Source organism: Lampris incognitus, chromosome 16 (genome assembly GCF_029633865.1).
Source record: "Lampris incognitus isolate fLamInc1 chromosome 16, fLamInc1.hap2, whole genome shotgun sequence".
Lineage (NCBI taxonomy): Eukaryota > Metazoa > Chordata > Actinopteri > Lampriformes > Lampridae > Lampris > Lampris incognitus.
The window spans coordinates 35,512,044-35,525,179 of NC_079226.1; the positions used below are offsets into that span (position 1 = coordinate 35,512,044).

Here is a 13,136-nt window from a genome sequence, read left to right on the forward strand (position 1 = left end):
CTATTCCGTTGCCTACCAACATGGGGCTCACCGGTTCAAGTCCCCATGTTACCTCCGGCTTGGTCGGGCGTCCCCACAGACACAATTGGCCGTGTGTCTGGGTGGAAGCCAGATGTGGGTATGTGTCCTGGTTGCTGCACTAGCGCCTCCTCTGGTTGGTTGGGGTTCCTGTTCAGGGGGAAAGGGGAATTCGGGGGAATAGCGTGATCCTCCCACGCGCTACATCCCCCTAGTGAAACTCCTCACTGTCAGGTGAAGAAAAGCGATTTGCGACTCCACATGTATCAGAGGAGGCATGTGGTAGTCTGCAGCCCTCCCCGCATCGGCAGAGGGGATGGAGTAGCGACTGGGACGGCTCGGAAGAGTGGGGTAATTGGCCAAGTACAATTGGGGAGAAAAATGGGGGGAAATCCCCCCCCCCAAAAAAAAGTTTAGTTTATTTGCCCACAACACACTGACTAGTTTTAATAATGTCAAGTCAAGTTCATTTATAAGGCTCTTAATCACATTTAAAGTCTTAGATCAGCGGTCCTCAACCACCGGGCCACGGACCGGCATGGGGCCGCAAAACATTTGCTACCGGACCACGAGGAAACGATATGATTTGGCTAAATTAAAGGAAAAACACCCGAATAATAAACATACAATATTTCAGGCTATTTGTGCAGTAATTACATTGAACTTGGCATGGTCTGTCTGTGCTGCACCTTTCCTCACCATTCCCTGTCATGCCCACAACAGGATGAAGATACTGACGTTAAACTTGAGTAATATAGCGCGCGCGAGGTCTTCAGTTGGTCATCACTCACTTACCTACTCGATGTGCGTGTTGTGTTGCATCTAGGTAGCTACCATGAGTGAAAAACAAACGTCACTTGAAAGTTTCTTCGGAAGCGGTAGGGGAAATAAAAGGTCTAACAATGATGATAACACAGGCTGTTTGTTTAATATCCAAACGTTACTTAAATGTTATGACGCTGTTGACTTATAAACCTAACCCATATTCCAGTCTTGATTAATACTGCCACCGACCGGTCCGCAAAAATTTTTTGACTTATAAACCTAACCTATATTTTGGTCTTGATTAACACTGCCGCTGCTGCTGGCCGGTCTGCAAAAAATTGTCAATATTAAACTGGTCCACTGTGCAAAAAAGGTTGGGGACCCCTGACTTAGAGGTCTTAATGGAGAACATAGAAAAATGCGTGAAGGTCTAAATTAATGTAAATATGATAGGCCAACACATAAAAACTGCATAATAATATTTGGATTAGTGTATGAAGTAGTTTTATTATATTTTGATTACACTTGATTTAATTTAATTTTAATACATTTAATTTAATTTTGATTTAATTAAAGTTAATGGTAATATCATGCTCTGGAACATAAAACTAATTTTATTTTTATTAGTTCTTAGAAAATCCATTGCACAACTATCAAATATTAATACCGATGCAAACAGGAGAAAAAAGAGTAAAGCCCCCCTATCTAATATGGTAAAAACTCCCACACATTTTGCTCTTACTTAACTGATGAGGCTCAATTAATGTTTCAGTGCAAAAAAAAAAAAAAACCCTTTGGGACTTCCGGGTGGAACACTGTCAAGATGGCAGCATAGTGAACGTTCTCCTGACCATTCCCTACTAGATAATTTTGAACCCCTCCAAAACGTGCAAATTTTCTATCAAATTAAAGTCACATTGAAAGGGGGTGGCAATGAATACCAGGATCAAAAGCAAGAAAAACACTCAAACAAGAAATAAGCAACTTTGAAGCCATTCACCAGTTAGCAAACAAGCAGACAAAGTAATGCAAATGCCTTGTAAAGAGACTGCCAATTTGGAACTGATTCTTCGAGAGCTGAGGGGTTTTCATAGGGAAAATAAATAGTAACTTGAGGACATTAAGGGAGAAATTGTGAAAACAAACACCACACTGGGTGAGGCTGAAGAGGGAATAGTGAAAGCTGAGGAGAGAATTCAAAACACAGAAGGTATCCTAACAGAAATGCTGAAGCTACAATGAAAACTAGATGCCAAAATAACTGACTAGGAGAGCTGCTCCAGGCATGAGAACATTAAGATATACGGAGTTCCTGAGGGGGCAGAAAGAGTTGCCATCTATGATCTCTTTTTTGGAAAAGTTACTCTGAGAAAAACTCAACATACCTGACGAAACAACTCTTCAAATCGAAAGAATTTGCCACGCACTTGGACCCCAACCACCGGAGGATGCACAACTAAGATCCATCCTAGCAAAAATGTTCAGCTTCAAAGCAAAGGAAACAATACTCCATTTGGCATGGTAAAAGGAAGGTTTTACCAGGCAGGGGGAATAAACCTGGACAAAGACTATGCACCATGCATTCTCTAAAAGTGAAGGGAATACGCAGAGGACCAGACGTTGATTGTCTGGTCCTCTCATTAGTACACATTGCTCCACCATTTTGGATAAGTGGCTCCTGGTAAAATGAGACGTGTTCTTTCCATCAACTAATCCCCTGGTTAAATAATACTATTCGTTGTTTCCGGCCTAAATGTCAGAGGGTAGAGTGACTATGGAAATCCACCAAGCTCCATGTTCACCATCTCCATTACCATCACCATCTCCACCTTTTAACTAATTTAACAACATGGTTAAGGATGCAAGGCCTTCTTACTTTGCTAACCTAATTTCCTCAAGTAAACGCAGCCCTAAAGTCCTTTTTGACACCATCAACAATTTTGTCACTCCTGCACCTCCAGATGTGTCTGTCTTTTCAAATAATGATTGCAGCAACTATCTCTCTTTCTTTGCGGATAAGATTATAGTTGTTAGGGCTAGCATCATCCCCTCTTCTACTCCCTTTTCTTCTTATCCAACTCTGCCGTCAATTTTGGACTGTTTCTCCTATTTCTCTGCAAAACCTCATTGATCTGGTGGGCAGTATGAAACTTTCCTCAAGCCCTGTAGATAGTTTCCCAACTTCCCTGCTTAAAAATGTACTTGGGTCTATTGGGCCATGCCTGGTCTCTGTTTTAAATAGCTCCTTGCAGTCAGGTTGTGTCCCAGCTTATTTTAAACATGCAGTTGTTTAGCCTCTTGGAAAAAAAAAACCTAGTCTTGATCCATCCCTTCCTAAAAACTATAGGCCTATATCTAAGCAGCCTTTATCACACACATTGTAGAGAAAGTTGTTGCCAAAGCTCACCGCTGTCATGAGTGCACACAACATTTTAGATAAATCCCAATCTGGCTTCTGTCAGAAGAATTCCACTGAAATGGCTCTTCTCAGTCTACAATGACGCAATGATGTATTCTGATGTGGGTGAATGCACTTCTATGGTGCTGCTAGGTCTTAGCACCGCTTTTGATACTTTAGATCACAGCATCCTAACTGAAAAGCTTAGGCAGTGGGTGGGTGTCTCTGGAAGCGCGCTAGACTGGTTCGTCTCCTATCACTCAGGCTGGAGTTTTTCTGTGTCGCTTGGTCCCTACATGTTTGAAACTGCTGCTCTTTCCGGTGGTGTGCCTCAAGGTTCTGTCTTGGGTCCTATATTATTTGCTTTGTATATGCTTCCTTTAGGTCATATTATTAGCAAATTTAAAGGGATCTCATATCACTGTTATGCTGGTGATATTCAGCTATAGGTCTCTTTTAAGCCTGTTAAGACTGACAAACTGGTTGTTCTGCAGTTGTCTGTTTGCCATTTAGGACTTGGATGGCCAACAACTTTTTACACACAGCTGTCATTTGTCCGTCGCAGCGACGAGGACCATCTAGTCATCCTGTAGGGGTCAGTTTCTGTGGGTGCGAAGATGGCTGGTTAGTCCAGTCTGCGCCCTGAATGTTCTTTGGCAGTGTGGGCATGGGATAGTGGGAGTAGCTGGAGGGTTGCTGGCACGGTCTTTCCTGGCCTGCCTGCAGCTCTCTCGCTCTCATACAGCTAAACACATAGGACTAAGGTCCTTATCATTGCTTCAGATTGTATAGCTTCCAAGGTTGAGGTTGTATTGAGTCCCTTTCTTCAGCTATGCAGTCTAATCTTAGAAATCTTGGTGTTATTTTCAGCCAGGCTGTGTACTTCAATCAGCATATTAAATTGTTGACCCGTACATGTTTTTTCTATTTAAGAAACATTGCTTGACTCGAGTCTTGTGTGTCACAGCCTGAACTAGAAATGATTATTCATTATTTTATATAGTCCTAGCTAGACTACTCCTATTCCCTTTTCACTCGCCTCAGCAAGTCGTCTCTGGACCGTCTACAAATGGTTGAGAACGCTGCTGCAAGGCTGTGCACCAGGTGTAGCAGCACGACTCACATTGCACCCATTTTATCTTCTTTACACCAGCATCCGATCAAGTTTAGGATTCATTTTAAGGTCCCTGTTTTCACATTTAGAGCCCTGCATTGTCAGGCACCTGTGTACTTCTGTGACCTGCTCTATCCATTATATCACCAGTAGATTGCTTAGGTCTTGTCCCTCGCTCTCGTTTGAAAACAAAAGGTGATCATGCCTTTGAAGTTGTGGCCCTGACACTGGAATGCTCTTCCTTATAGTCGTATGATCTACAGTCTCTATTGATGCTTGTAAAAAGTAGCTGAAGACCCATTTATTCAAACTGGCTTTTGTCTCACCTCTTGCTGTCTAGTGTATGTAATTTTGTGTGTTGTTAAGGTCTTTTGTTGCATATGTTTTAATTATTTATTTATTTTACTGTTTTTATGGTCTTATTTTTAATAATTTTACTTTTGTGAAGCACTTTGTGACCTTGTTCTGTGAAATGTGCTATACTAAATAAACTTTATTTACTTACGGAGGGTTTTGAAAGATCGACAAATCCAGTTCCAAACCCTCTATCCGGCACTGCTAAGGGACAAACATGATGATGAAACCCAACTTTATGAGACAGTGGAGGAGGCGATTCAGGACCTGTCGAGAAGAAGATTCCCCCTGGAGATCATCAAACCCCCAGAGACACTGATGGAACAACTGCAACAGCTAACCTGGGAGAGAAGCAACCAGCAAACTGGGAGACATGCATCTCACACTAAATGAGAGGCAAACTTCAAGGAGAAACTGCAAGCCTTTAGAAGAGCCTCAACATTCATGACTGTACCTTTTTGCTTGCTTTGCTCCTCCGAAGGACACCCCGTTAACTTTTTTCCAAAAATCCGAAGGTGGGGGTGGATTCATGTGGATGTTCCACATGAAGCCAGGACCCAGGGTTTCCCAGCAGAACATTGCCCAGAACATCACACTGCCTCCGTGGCTTGCCTTCTTCCCATAGTGCATCCTGGTGCCATCTCTTTTCTCATCCCAGGTAAATGACGCACACGCACCCGGCCGTCCACATGATGTAAAAGAAAACATGATTCATCAGACCAGGCTACCTTCTTCCACTGCTCGATGGTCCAGTTCTGATGCTCACATGCCCATTATAGGTGTTTTTGACAGTGGGCAGGGGTCATCATGGGCACTCTGACCGGTCTGCGGCTACACAGCCCCATACGCCGTAAGATGCAATGTACTGTGTTTTCTAACACCTGTCTATCATAGCCAGCATTAACTTTTTCAGCAATTTGAGCTACAGTGCCTCTTCTCTGGGATTGGACCAGACGGGCTAAATTCTGCCCCCCACATGCATCAATGAGCCGTGGGCTCCCATGAGCCTGTCGCCGGTTCACCGGTTGTCCTTCCTTGGGCCATTTTTGGTCGGTACTGACCACTGCATACCGGGAACACCCCACAAGACCTGCTGTTTTGGAGATACTCTGACCCAGTCGTATAGCCATCACAATTTGACTATTGTCAGAGTCACTCACATCCTTACGCTGGTCCATTTTTCCTGCCTTCAACACATCAATTTCAAGAACTGACTGTTCACTTGCTGCCTAATATATCCCACCCCTTGACAGATGCCATTGTAATGAGATAATCAATGTTATCCACTTACCTGTTGTAAGCGTGTGAGAAGACTCCCCCCCCCCCCTGCCAGCACCGTCAGTATCTCGAGTGAAGGTCTCCGCTATCTATATAAGTTAAGCGTTAATACTAGATTGATAGATTAGTCAACCAATCAGATTTTGATGTGCAGCGGATGGGCGTATTCTTTTATACTTGCCCAGCGTCATAGGGCCTTCGCTGCATACAGCCTACATGACCGATTGTTCAGCCAATCAGCAGCAGTGCCTAGGTCTGTGGTTGAAACCGTTGTGGTTGCATTCCGCAGCGCATTGTGGTAGTTGTTGGCTAATGTTCGCTAGTGTTTGTGTTTTTGATTTAGTTAGCTAAGCTAGCTAGCCGGGAATGAGAATAATGTCTCAAGGAGAACTCGTGAATGATGTGGTGGCAGATTTATTAGATTTATGTGCGGATTTATTAGATTTGTGTGCGGCATTTCACTTGTTTAGCTGTGACAGTCCCGGTTTCCACGGCATCTGTTGAAAAGACATCTCCAGCACTTAAGAATAAAAACATATTCCGGGAATAAAACGGGACAGACACAACTCACAGCATTGGCCTCCATTGCCAAAGGAGTGCTCTATGACTGTGTGATCGACCGTTTCATCCAGAAAGACAGGATAGTGGATTTTGTCTTCAGATAGACAACACTGGTGAGTCAAATGTATTGTTTTGTACAGTTAGTTGATTTGCTTAATGTTTGATTGTTTTTATGCTCAGAAGCCCGACTGGATGTGTTTGTTGAGTTTCTTGATAGCATAATATGCCCAGCGGGATTACTTCCAGTAAGGCTGTACATTACACCATGTTGCCACACAATGTCGCTGTTGTGAAAGCGAAAAGTGTCAAATAACTTGATGGTGATGATTGTGATGATAACCCCTTTTGCGACTAAAACATTGTAGCATGGCGATATGACGGCTGTCTTTGGGTAATTATGAGGAGGTGACCTCTCACCGAAGGCCTAGGTCGGAAATGCACGGTCTGCTATTGCTGGTGGCCAGTGCTCTCCTGTTTGCTGTTGTGTGTTGAGCAGCAGGTTGAGGGTAGCGGATGCAAACAGGCTCAATAAACTGATCCATAAGGCCGGTGACATTGTGGAGGTGGAACTGGATTCTCTGGCGGCGGTTTCTGAGAGGAGGACACTGTTGAAATTACGTGCCATTATGGACAATGTCTCCCACCCACTCCATGACATGCTTGTTTGGCACAGGAGTACTTTTAGTGATAGACTCATTCTGCCGAAAAGCACCACAGAGCGCCACAGGAAGTAATTCCTGCCTGTGGCCATCAAACTTTACAACTCCTCCCTCAGATTCAGACTGTTAGACACTCGGAGTGAATGGTCATTGGACTGGCCCTGTCGGGGTTTGTTTGTGCTGCTTGTTGTGTGCTGCGGTAGTGCAGTATAGATAGGGTGTTATATGCACCATGCTTGTTGATATATTTTGTTCTTATTTCTATTTATTAGTTACCTTTTATTTCGATGTGTTTCTGTTTCTATTCTCTTATCTTCTATCTTGTTAGTTTTTAGTTATTAAGCATGGGTGTCTGTAATAGAACTCAATTTCTCCTCGGCGATAAATAAAGGATTCTGATTCAGGAATAATAAGAATATTCTTGGCAATATAAAAATTCACTACATGTAGTAAGATCTCCAGAATGTATAATAGCACATTCTCTTGTCCAAGTCAGAGAATACACTGTATATAAAAGAGAAGTGGGAGAAAGGGAAATTTTTTAGTATTTCAGAGGAGGGTTGGGGAAGAATGTCGACCACAATGGAGTTCAGCTGGTTAAACTACATGGTGAGAATTCTTTTAGAAAAATATTTTAAGGTTTTTTTTTATTACACCCTTACAAAAATGATATCAGGCAAGTGGTGGTAGATGTTGGAGACTATGTGGGATAAAGAACGCCAATCGCTGCCATATCTTCTGGAAATGACAGGTTATTGTGCCTTATTGGCAGAAAATTCGTAAACCTATTAATAATGTATTTGGAGTTGACATTCTTTTTAGATGTGATACTGTATACATGAGTCACATCTAATTTGAAGGCTGGAATATCAATGATTAAGAAACTGGTACAAATACGTACTTCTGACAGCAAGCAAAAGAGCTGTCAAGAGGAAGTGGCTAAAATCAGAGCCACCCACCATTGATGAATAGATAGAAATAATATATATAATGGAAAGGTTTTCATTTGTCCTAAAGCCCCCCCCCCCCCACTCCCACCGGATTTGGACCAAGTGGACTGAGTACATTAAACCTATAAGGTCAGATTTTAACTGACTTGATAGAATAAATGAGTGAGAATATAATGTGATTTATATCATTTTATTGCATCTAACAGCTCGCTCTTTATTCTTTTTTATTTCTTCAACCCGTTGTAATATCTAAGGTGAACGCTTCCCCTGTTCAATTGTAAATAATTAAAATGTACTGTTATAAAAGAAAACCTCTGGAAGAGGCAGGCTGTTAAATGATAAAATATATGAATATATATGAAATATATAAGAATATCAAATGTACTGCAAATTTCTTTGTTTTGTGTGTGCACAATGCTATGTGGCTCTACTTGCAGTAATACTATGTAAAATGATGAATGTGAAATGAATGCTTTTCAAAAAAACAAAACAAAAAACAACCCATCATTTGCCCAGGGCCATTTATTGGCCCTGTGATGGCCTGGCGGCCTGTCCAGGGTGTCTCCCCACCTGCTGCCCAATGACTGCTGGGATTGGCTCCAGCATCCTGCGACCCTGAGAGCAGGATAAGCGGTTTGGATAATGGATGGATGGAAACTTCATTCGAAGATTGTTCTCTTTTTTTCTTATTAGATAATTATTTGGGTGGCATGGTGGCGCAGTGGTTAGCGCTGTCACCTCACAGCAAGAAGGTCCTGGGTTCGAACCCCAGGGTTGTCTAACCTTGGGAGTCATCCCAGGTTGTCCTCTGTGTGGCGTTTGCATGTTCTCCCCGTGTCTGCGGTGGGTTTTCTCTGGGTGCTCCGGTTTCCCATGCCATCAAAAAGACATGCCTGTTAGGGTTAATACTCCTGTCTGTGCCCCTGACCGAGGCATGGCAAGACGAACTGGAAGTTTGGCCCCCGCCCAGGTGCTACATGGCAGCTGCCCACTGCTCCTAGCTACACAGCTAGCATGGATTAAATGCAGAGCATAATTTTCCTACGGGGATCAATAAAGTATCTCAAAATCAAAAAGAAAAAAAAAAGTAAAAGATTTCTGCAGCACGCCTTCATGTAAAAGTAGCACCTCATAAGCTGCTCAGATTTCTTCAAATTGTTTTTCATCTTTCATTTTTTGCAGGTGATACTCAAAACCGGACTATCCTCATGTGGTGTTTTTGAAGCATTGGCTATGCTAACTGACAGATTGCTGTCAATTATCCAATTATCAACTCATCCAGTTTACACACAAGCGGCATTTGACAGTCAGGACACATGTATGAGGACATATGTGAGCAGTTGAGAATGTTTTATGAACCCAGTGTTGCTTCCTTTTGCATACAGATTTGAACATTTGAACATATGAACAGATTTAAGAGACATCTGAGAGGAACTTAAAGAGACTGTTCTTGCTTGAGAGATGCAGGTCTGGGCTCTATATTTGATCCTTGTACTCCTCAGTGTTGTAAATCATAGTTGCTAACTGGCAATGTAGGAATTAAAGGGTATTCTGATATTGCAGTCATTGTCAGTGGCTCTGGTTAAGGGAGGTTGCTGAAGGCCACCGTTTTATAAGCAATTGAAAAACTCTAAATTACACTGAGTGCGTCAAACCCCCTAGTTACAGTTCTGTCAATTTGGTCTTGACTTAATGCTTGGTGGGGTGTTAACAGGAGCTGGAGGGCTATAAGAAGAAGAAGCCCCTGACTCCTCATAAGCTGCCCCCTAAATTTGGTATTAGGGGTAGGAGCTACTGAGCACCAACACTTATACAATGCCCTCAGACTGACGGTGTGGTAATCCTCAGTTTAATTTTTGTTTCTTTGTTTTATTTTTATTTTTATTTATTTATTTATTTTTTTGGCAGTTTAAGAGAAAATGAAAAAAAAATCCCCCTCAATATGTTCAAGAGGCTTTAATAATAAGCCCCTCTATGAAAGAGGTTAATCTTGTATCCTGACTTAGGGGTGCATGCTACCACTTTCCCAAATTAATTAAGCACCTCTTTACTCTTTTTTTTTTTTTTTTTAGATCAGGGGTTCTTTCAAAAAAACCTCTAAGGGGAGAAAACTGTTTTGAGATCTAAATTAATGACCTAATTACACCTAAATCTGTCAGAGTATTTTGGTATATAATTATGCTTGAGGTCAGCGAAGACTTTCATTTTATGCAAAACCTCAGTATTGCAGAAGCCCTCCACAGTTGCCAGCTCTGGCATTTTGTTCTACGCAGGAGCAAGGCAGGGCTATACAGTGGCTTGCAAAAGTATTCATACCCCTTGAACTTTTCCACATTTTGTCACGTTTCGACCACAAACATTAATAATTTTATTGGAATTTTATGTGAAAGACCAACACAAAGTGGCACACAATTGTGAAGTACAAAGAAAATTATACATGATTTAAAAAAAAATTTACAAATAAAAAACTGAAAAGTGCGGTGTGCAAAAGTATTCAGCCCCCCTGAGTCAATACTCTGTGGAACCGCCTTTTGCTGCAACTACAGCTGCAAGTCTTTTGGGGTATGTCTCTACCAGCTTTGCACATCTACAGACTGAAATTTTTACCCATTCTTCTTTGCAAAACAGCTCAAGCTCAGTCAGATTAGATGGAGAGCGTTTGTGAACGGTAGTTTTCAGATCTTGCCACAGATTCTCAATTGGATTTAGGTCTGGACTTTGACTGGGCCATTCTAACACATGAATATGTTGTGTTTTAAACCAGTCCATTGTAGCCCTGGCTTTATGTTTAGGATCGTTGTCCTGCTGGAAGGTGAACCTCCGCCCCAGTCTCAAGTCTTTTGCAGACTCCAACAGGTTTTCTTCCAAGATTGCCCTGTATTTGGCTCCATCCATCTTCCCATCAACTCTGACCATCTTCCCTGTCCCTGCTGAAGAGAAGCACCCCCAGAGCACGATGCTGCCACCACCATGTTTGACAGTGGGGATGGTGGTGTGTTCAGAGTGATGTGCAGTGTTAGTTTTCCGCCACACATAGCGTTTTGCATGTAGGCCAAAAAGTTCAATTTTGGTCTCATCTGACCAGAGCACCTTCTTCCACATGTTTGCTGTGTCCCCCACATGGCTTCTGGCAAACTGCAAACGGGACTTCTTATGGTTTTCTTTTAACAATGGCTTTCTTCTTGCCACTCTTCCATAAAGGCCAGATTTGTGCAGTGCACAACCAATAGTTGTCCTGTGGACAGATTCCCCCACCTGAGCTGTGGATCACTGCAGTTCGTCCAGAGTCACCATGGGCCTCTTGGCTGCATCCCTGATCAGTGCTCTCCTTGTTCGGCCTGTAAGTTTAGGTGGATGGCCGTGTCTTGGTAGGTTTGCAGTTGTGCCATACTCTTTCCATTTCCGGATGATGGATTGAACAGTGCTCCGTGAGATGTTCAAAGCTTGGGAAATCTTTTTATAGCCTAACCCTGCTTTAAACTTCTCCACAACTTTATCCCTGACCTGTCTGGTGTGTTCCTTGGACTTCATGATGCTGTTTGCTCCCCAATATTCTCTTAACAAACCTCTGAGGCTGTCACAGAACAGCTGTATTTGTCCTGAGATTAGATTACACACAGGTTGACTCTATTTAGTCATTAGGTCAACATTCGATCATTCAGCAATCATCAGGCAACTTCTGAAGGCAACTGGTTGCACTCAGAGAAAAGGGGGCTGAATACTTTTGCACACCGCACTTTTCAGTTTTTTATTTGTAAAAATGTTTTTAAATTATGTATAATTTTCTTTGTACTTCACAATTGTGTGCCACTTTGTGTTGGTCTTTCACATAAAATTCCAATAAAATATATTTATGTTTGTGTTCGTAACGTGACAAAGTGTGGAAAAGGTCAAGGGGTATGAATACTTTCGCAAGCCACTGTATGTGCCTTTGTGACCAGTTGTAGGTCTGGAGTTTCCCGCTGCAGCTCGGTGGATTGAGCCTGGCGCGAACCATGTCAGAGTAGGGGTTCTAGTCCCTGTGTAGCACATGAGGAAAAAGCATGGCGCTGATACTGCCAGGATTAGGGGTTTCAATTTCCTTCGAAGCTTAGTGGGTAGAGCGTGCCTCAGAAATGGCAAGGATTAGGGGATCATTCCACTCAAAGCTACCAATGCGGGCAAGAGTTCATCCAGCTCAGTGGGTTGAGCATGAGTTATCATTATTGTGCCAGAAGCCATTGTGGCTCCACCAAATGGCATATGTTTACTTTAGCACACAGACCCATTTCAATGATGCATTTGTTCAGCAGTCAACAATAACACTAAAAATGTAGAAATGGGCATCAAGAGATGTGCCAATAGATATTATTTTAGACCATGTGCGGCTCTACGCATCTAATCATTTTCAAATTGCCTTCAACCGGTACAATAAGACTCCCCAACATACACTCTAGGCACTGAGATTCAGAATAGCGTTCACCTGTTGCACACCACCGATAATGTCTGTACTGTTAAAAAGGGTATATGGAACAGAGACGTGTACATAAATGAAGCCTGCTTGTGTCTGTTTTGCAGTACAAGGCCACAATCACACCCTGGGTGGGGCTCAGGAAGATCAACGTGTCCTACTGGTGCTGGGAGGACATGTCACCTTTCACGAACACCACCCTGCAGTGGCTGCCCGGCGAGCCAAGCGACGCCGGCTTCTGCGGCTACCTGGCTGAGCCTGCCTCCAGCGGCCTGAAGGCCCAGACCTGCATCAGCCCGGTCAACGGCAGCATGTGTGAACGCCCAGGTTGGTGTTTAGGATATTCGAGATTTGGTTGTTGTCCGCGTTCATTGTCCTTTATTTCCACTGTTTAATGTTCAAAATCACTTCCAGTGATTACTAAATGCGGGAGGACCTGGCATCAGAGAAAATGTGCTCTCTAAAAGTACTGACAGAAATACACACATTTAAAAATTTCATTTATTGGTATATTTGGCATTGCTGCTAAATGTATAGACTACGGTCACATACAAACTATAAATACTTTTTGCAGTTTGTTTTATTCTCA

At 42.7% G+C, this 13,136-nt stretch overlaps 1 protein-coding gene across 3 annotated transcripts in view; it reads left to right on the forward strand.

The window, feature by feature from the left end:
- atrn (attractin) overlaps window positions 1-13,136 on the forward strand; it is a 224,120-nt gene that overhangs the window by 78,472 nt on the left and 132,512 nt on the right. For all 3 annotated transcript variants that reach the window (XM_056295270.1, XM_056295271.1, XM_056295272.1), the window contains exon 16: window positions 12,655-12,874. In XM_056295270.1, coding sequence (XP_056151245.1) covers window positions 12,655-12,874 — 220 coding nt within the window. The remainder of the gene's footprint in view (window positions 1-12,654; window positions 12,875-13,136) is intronic.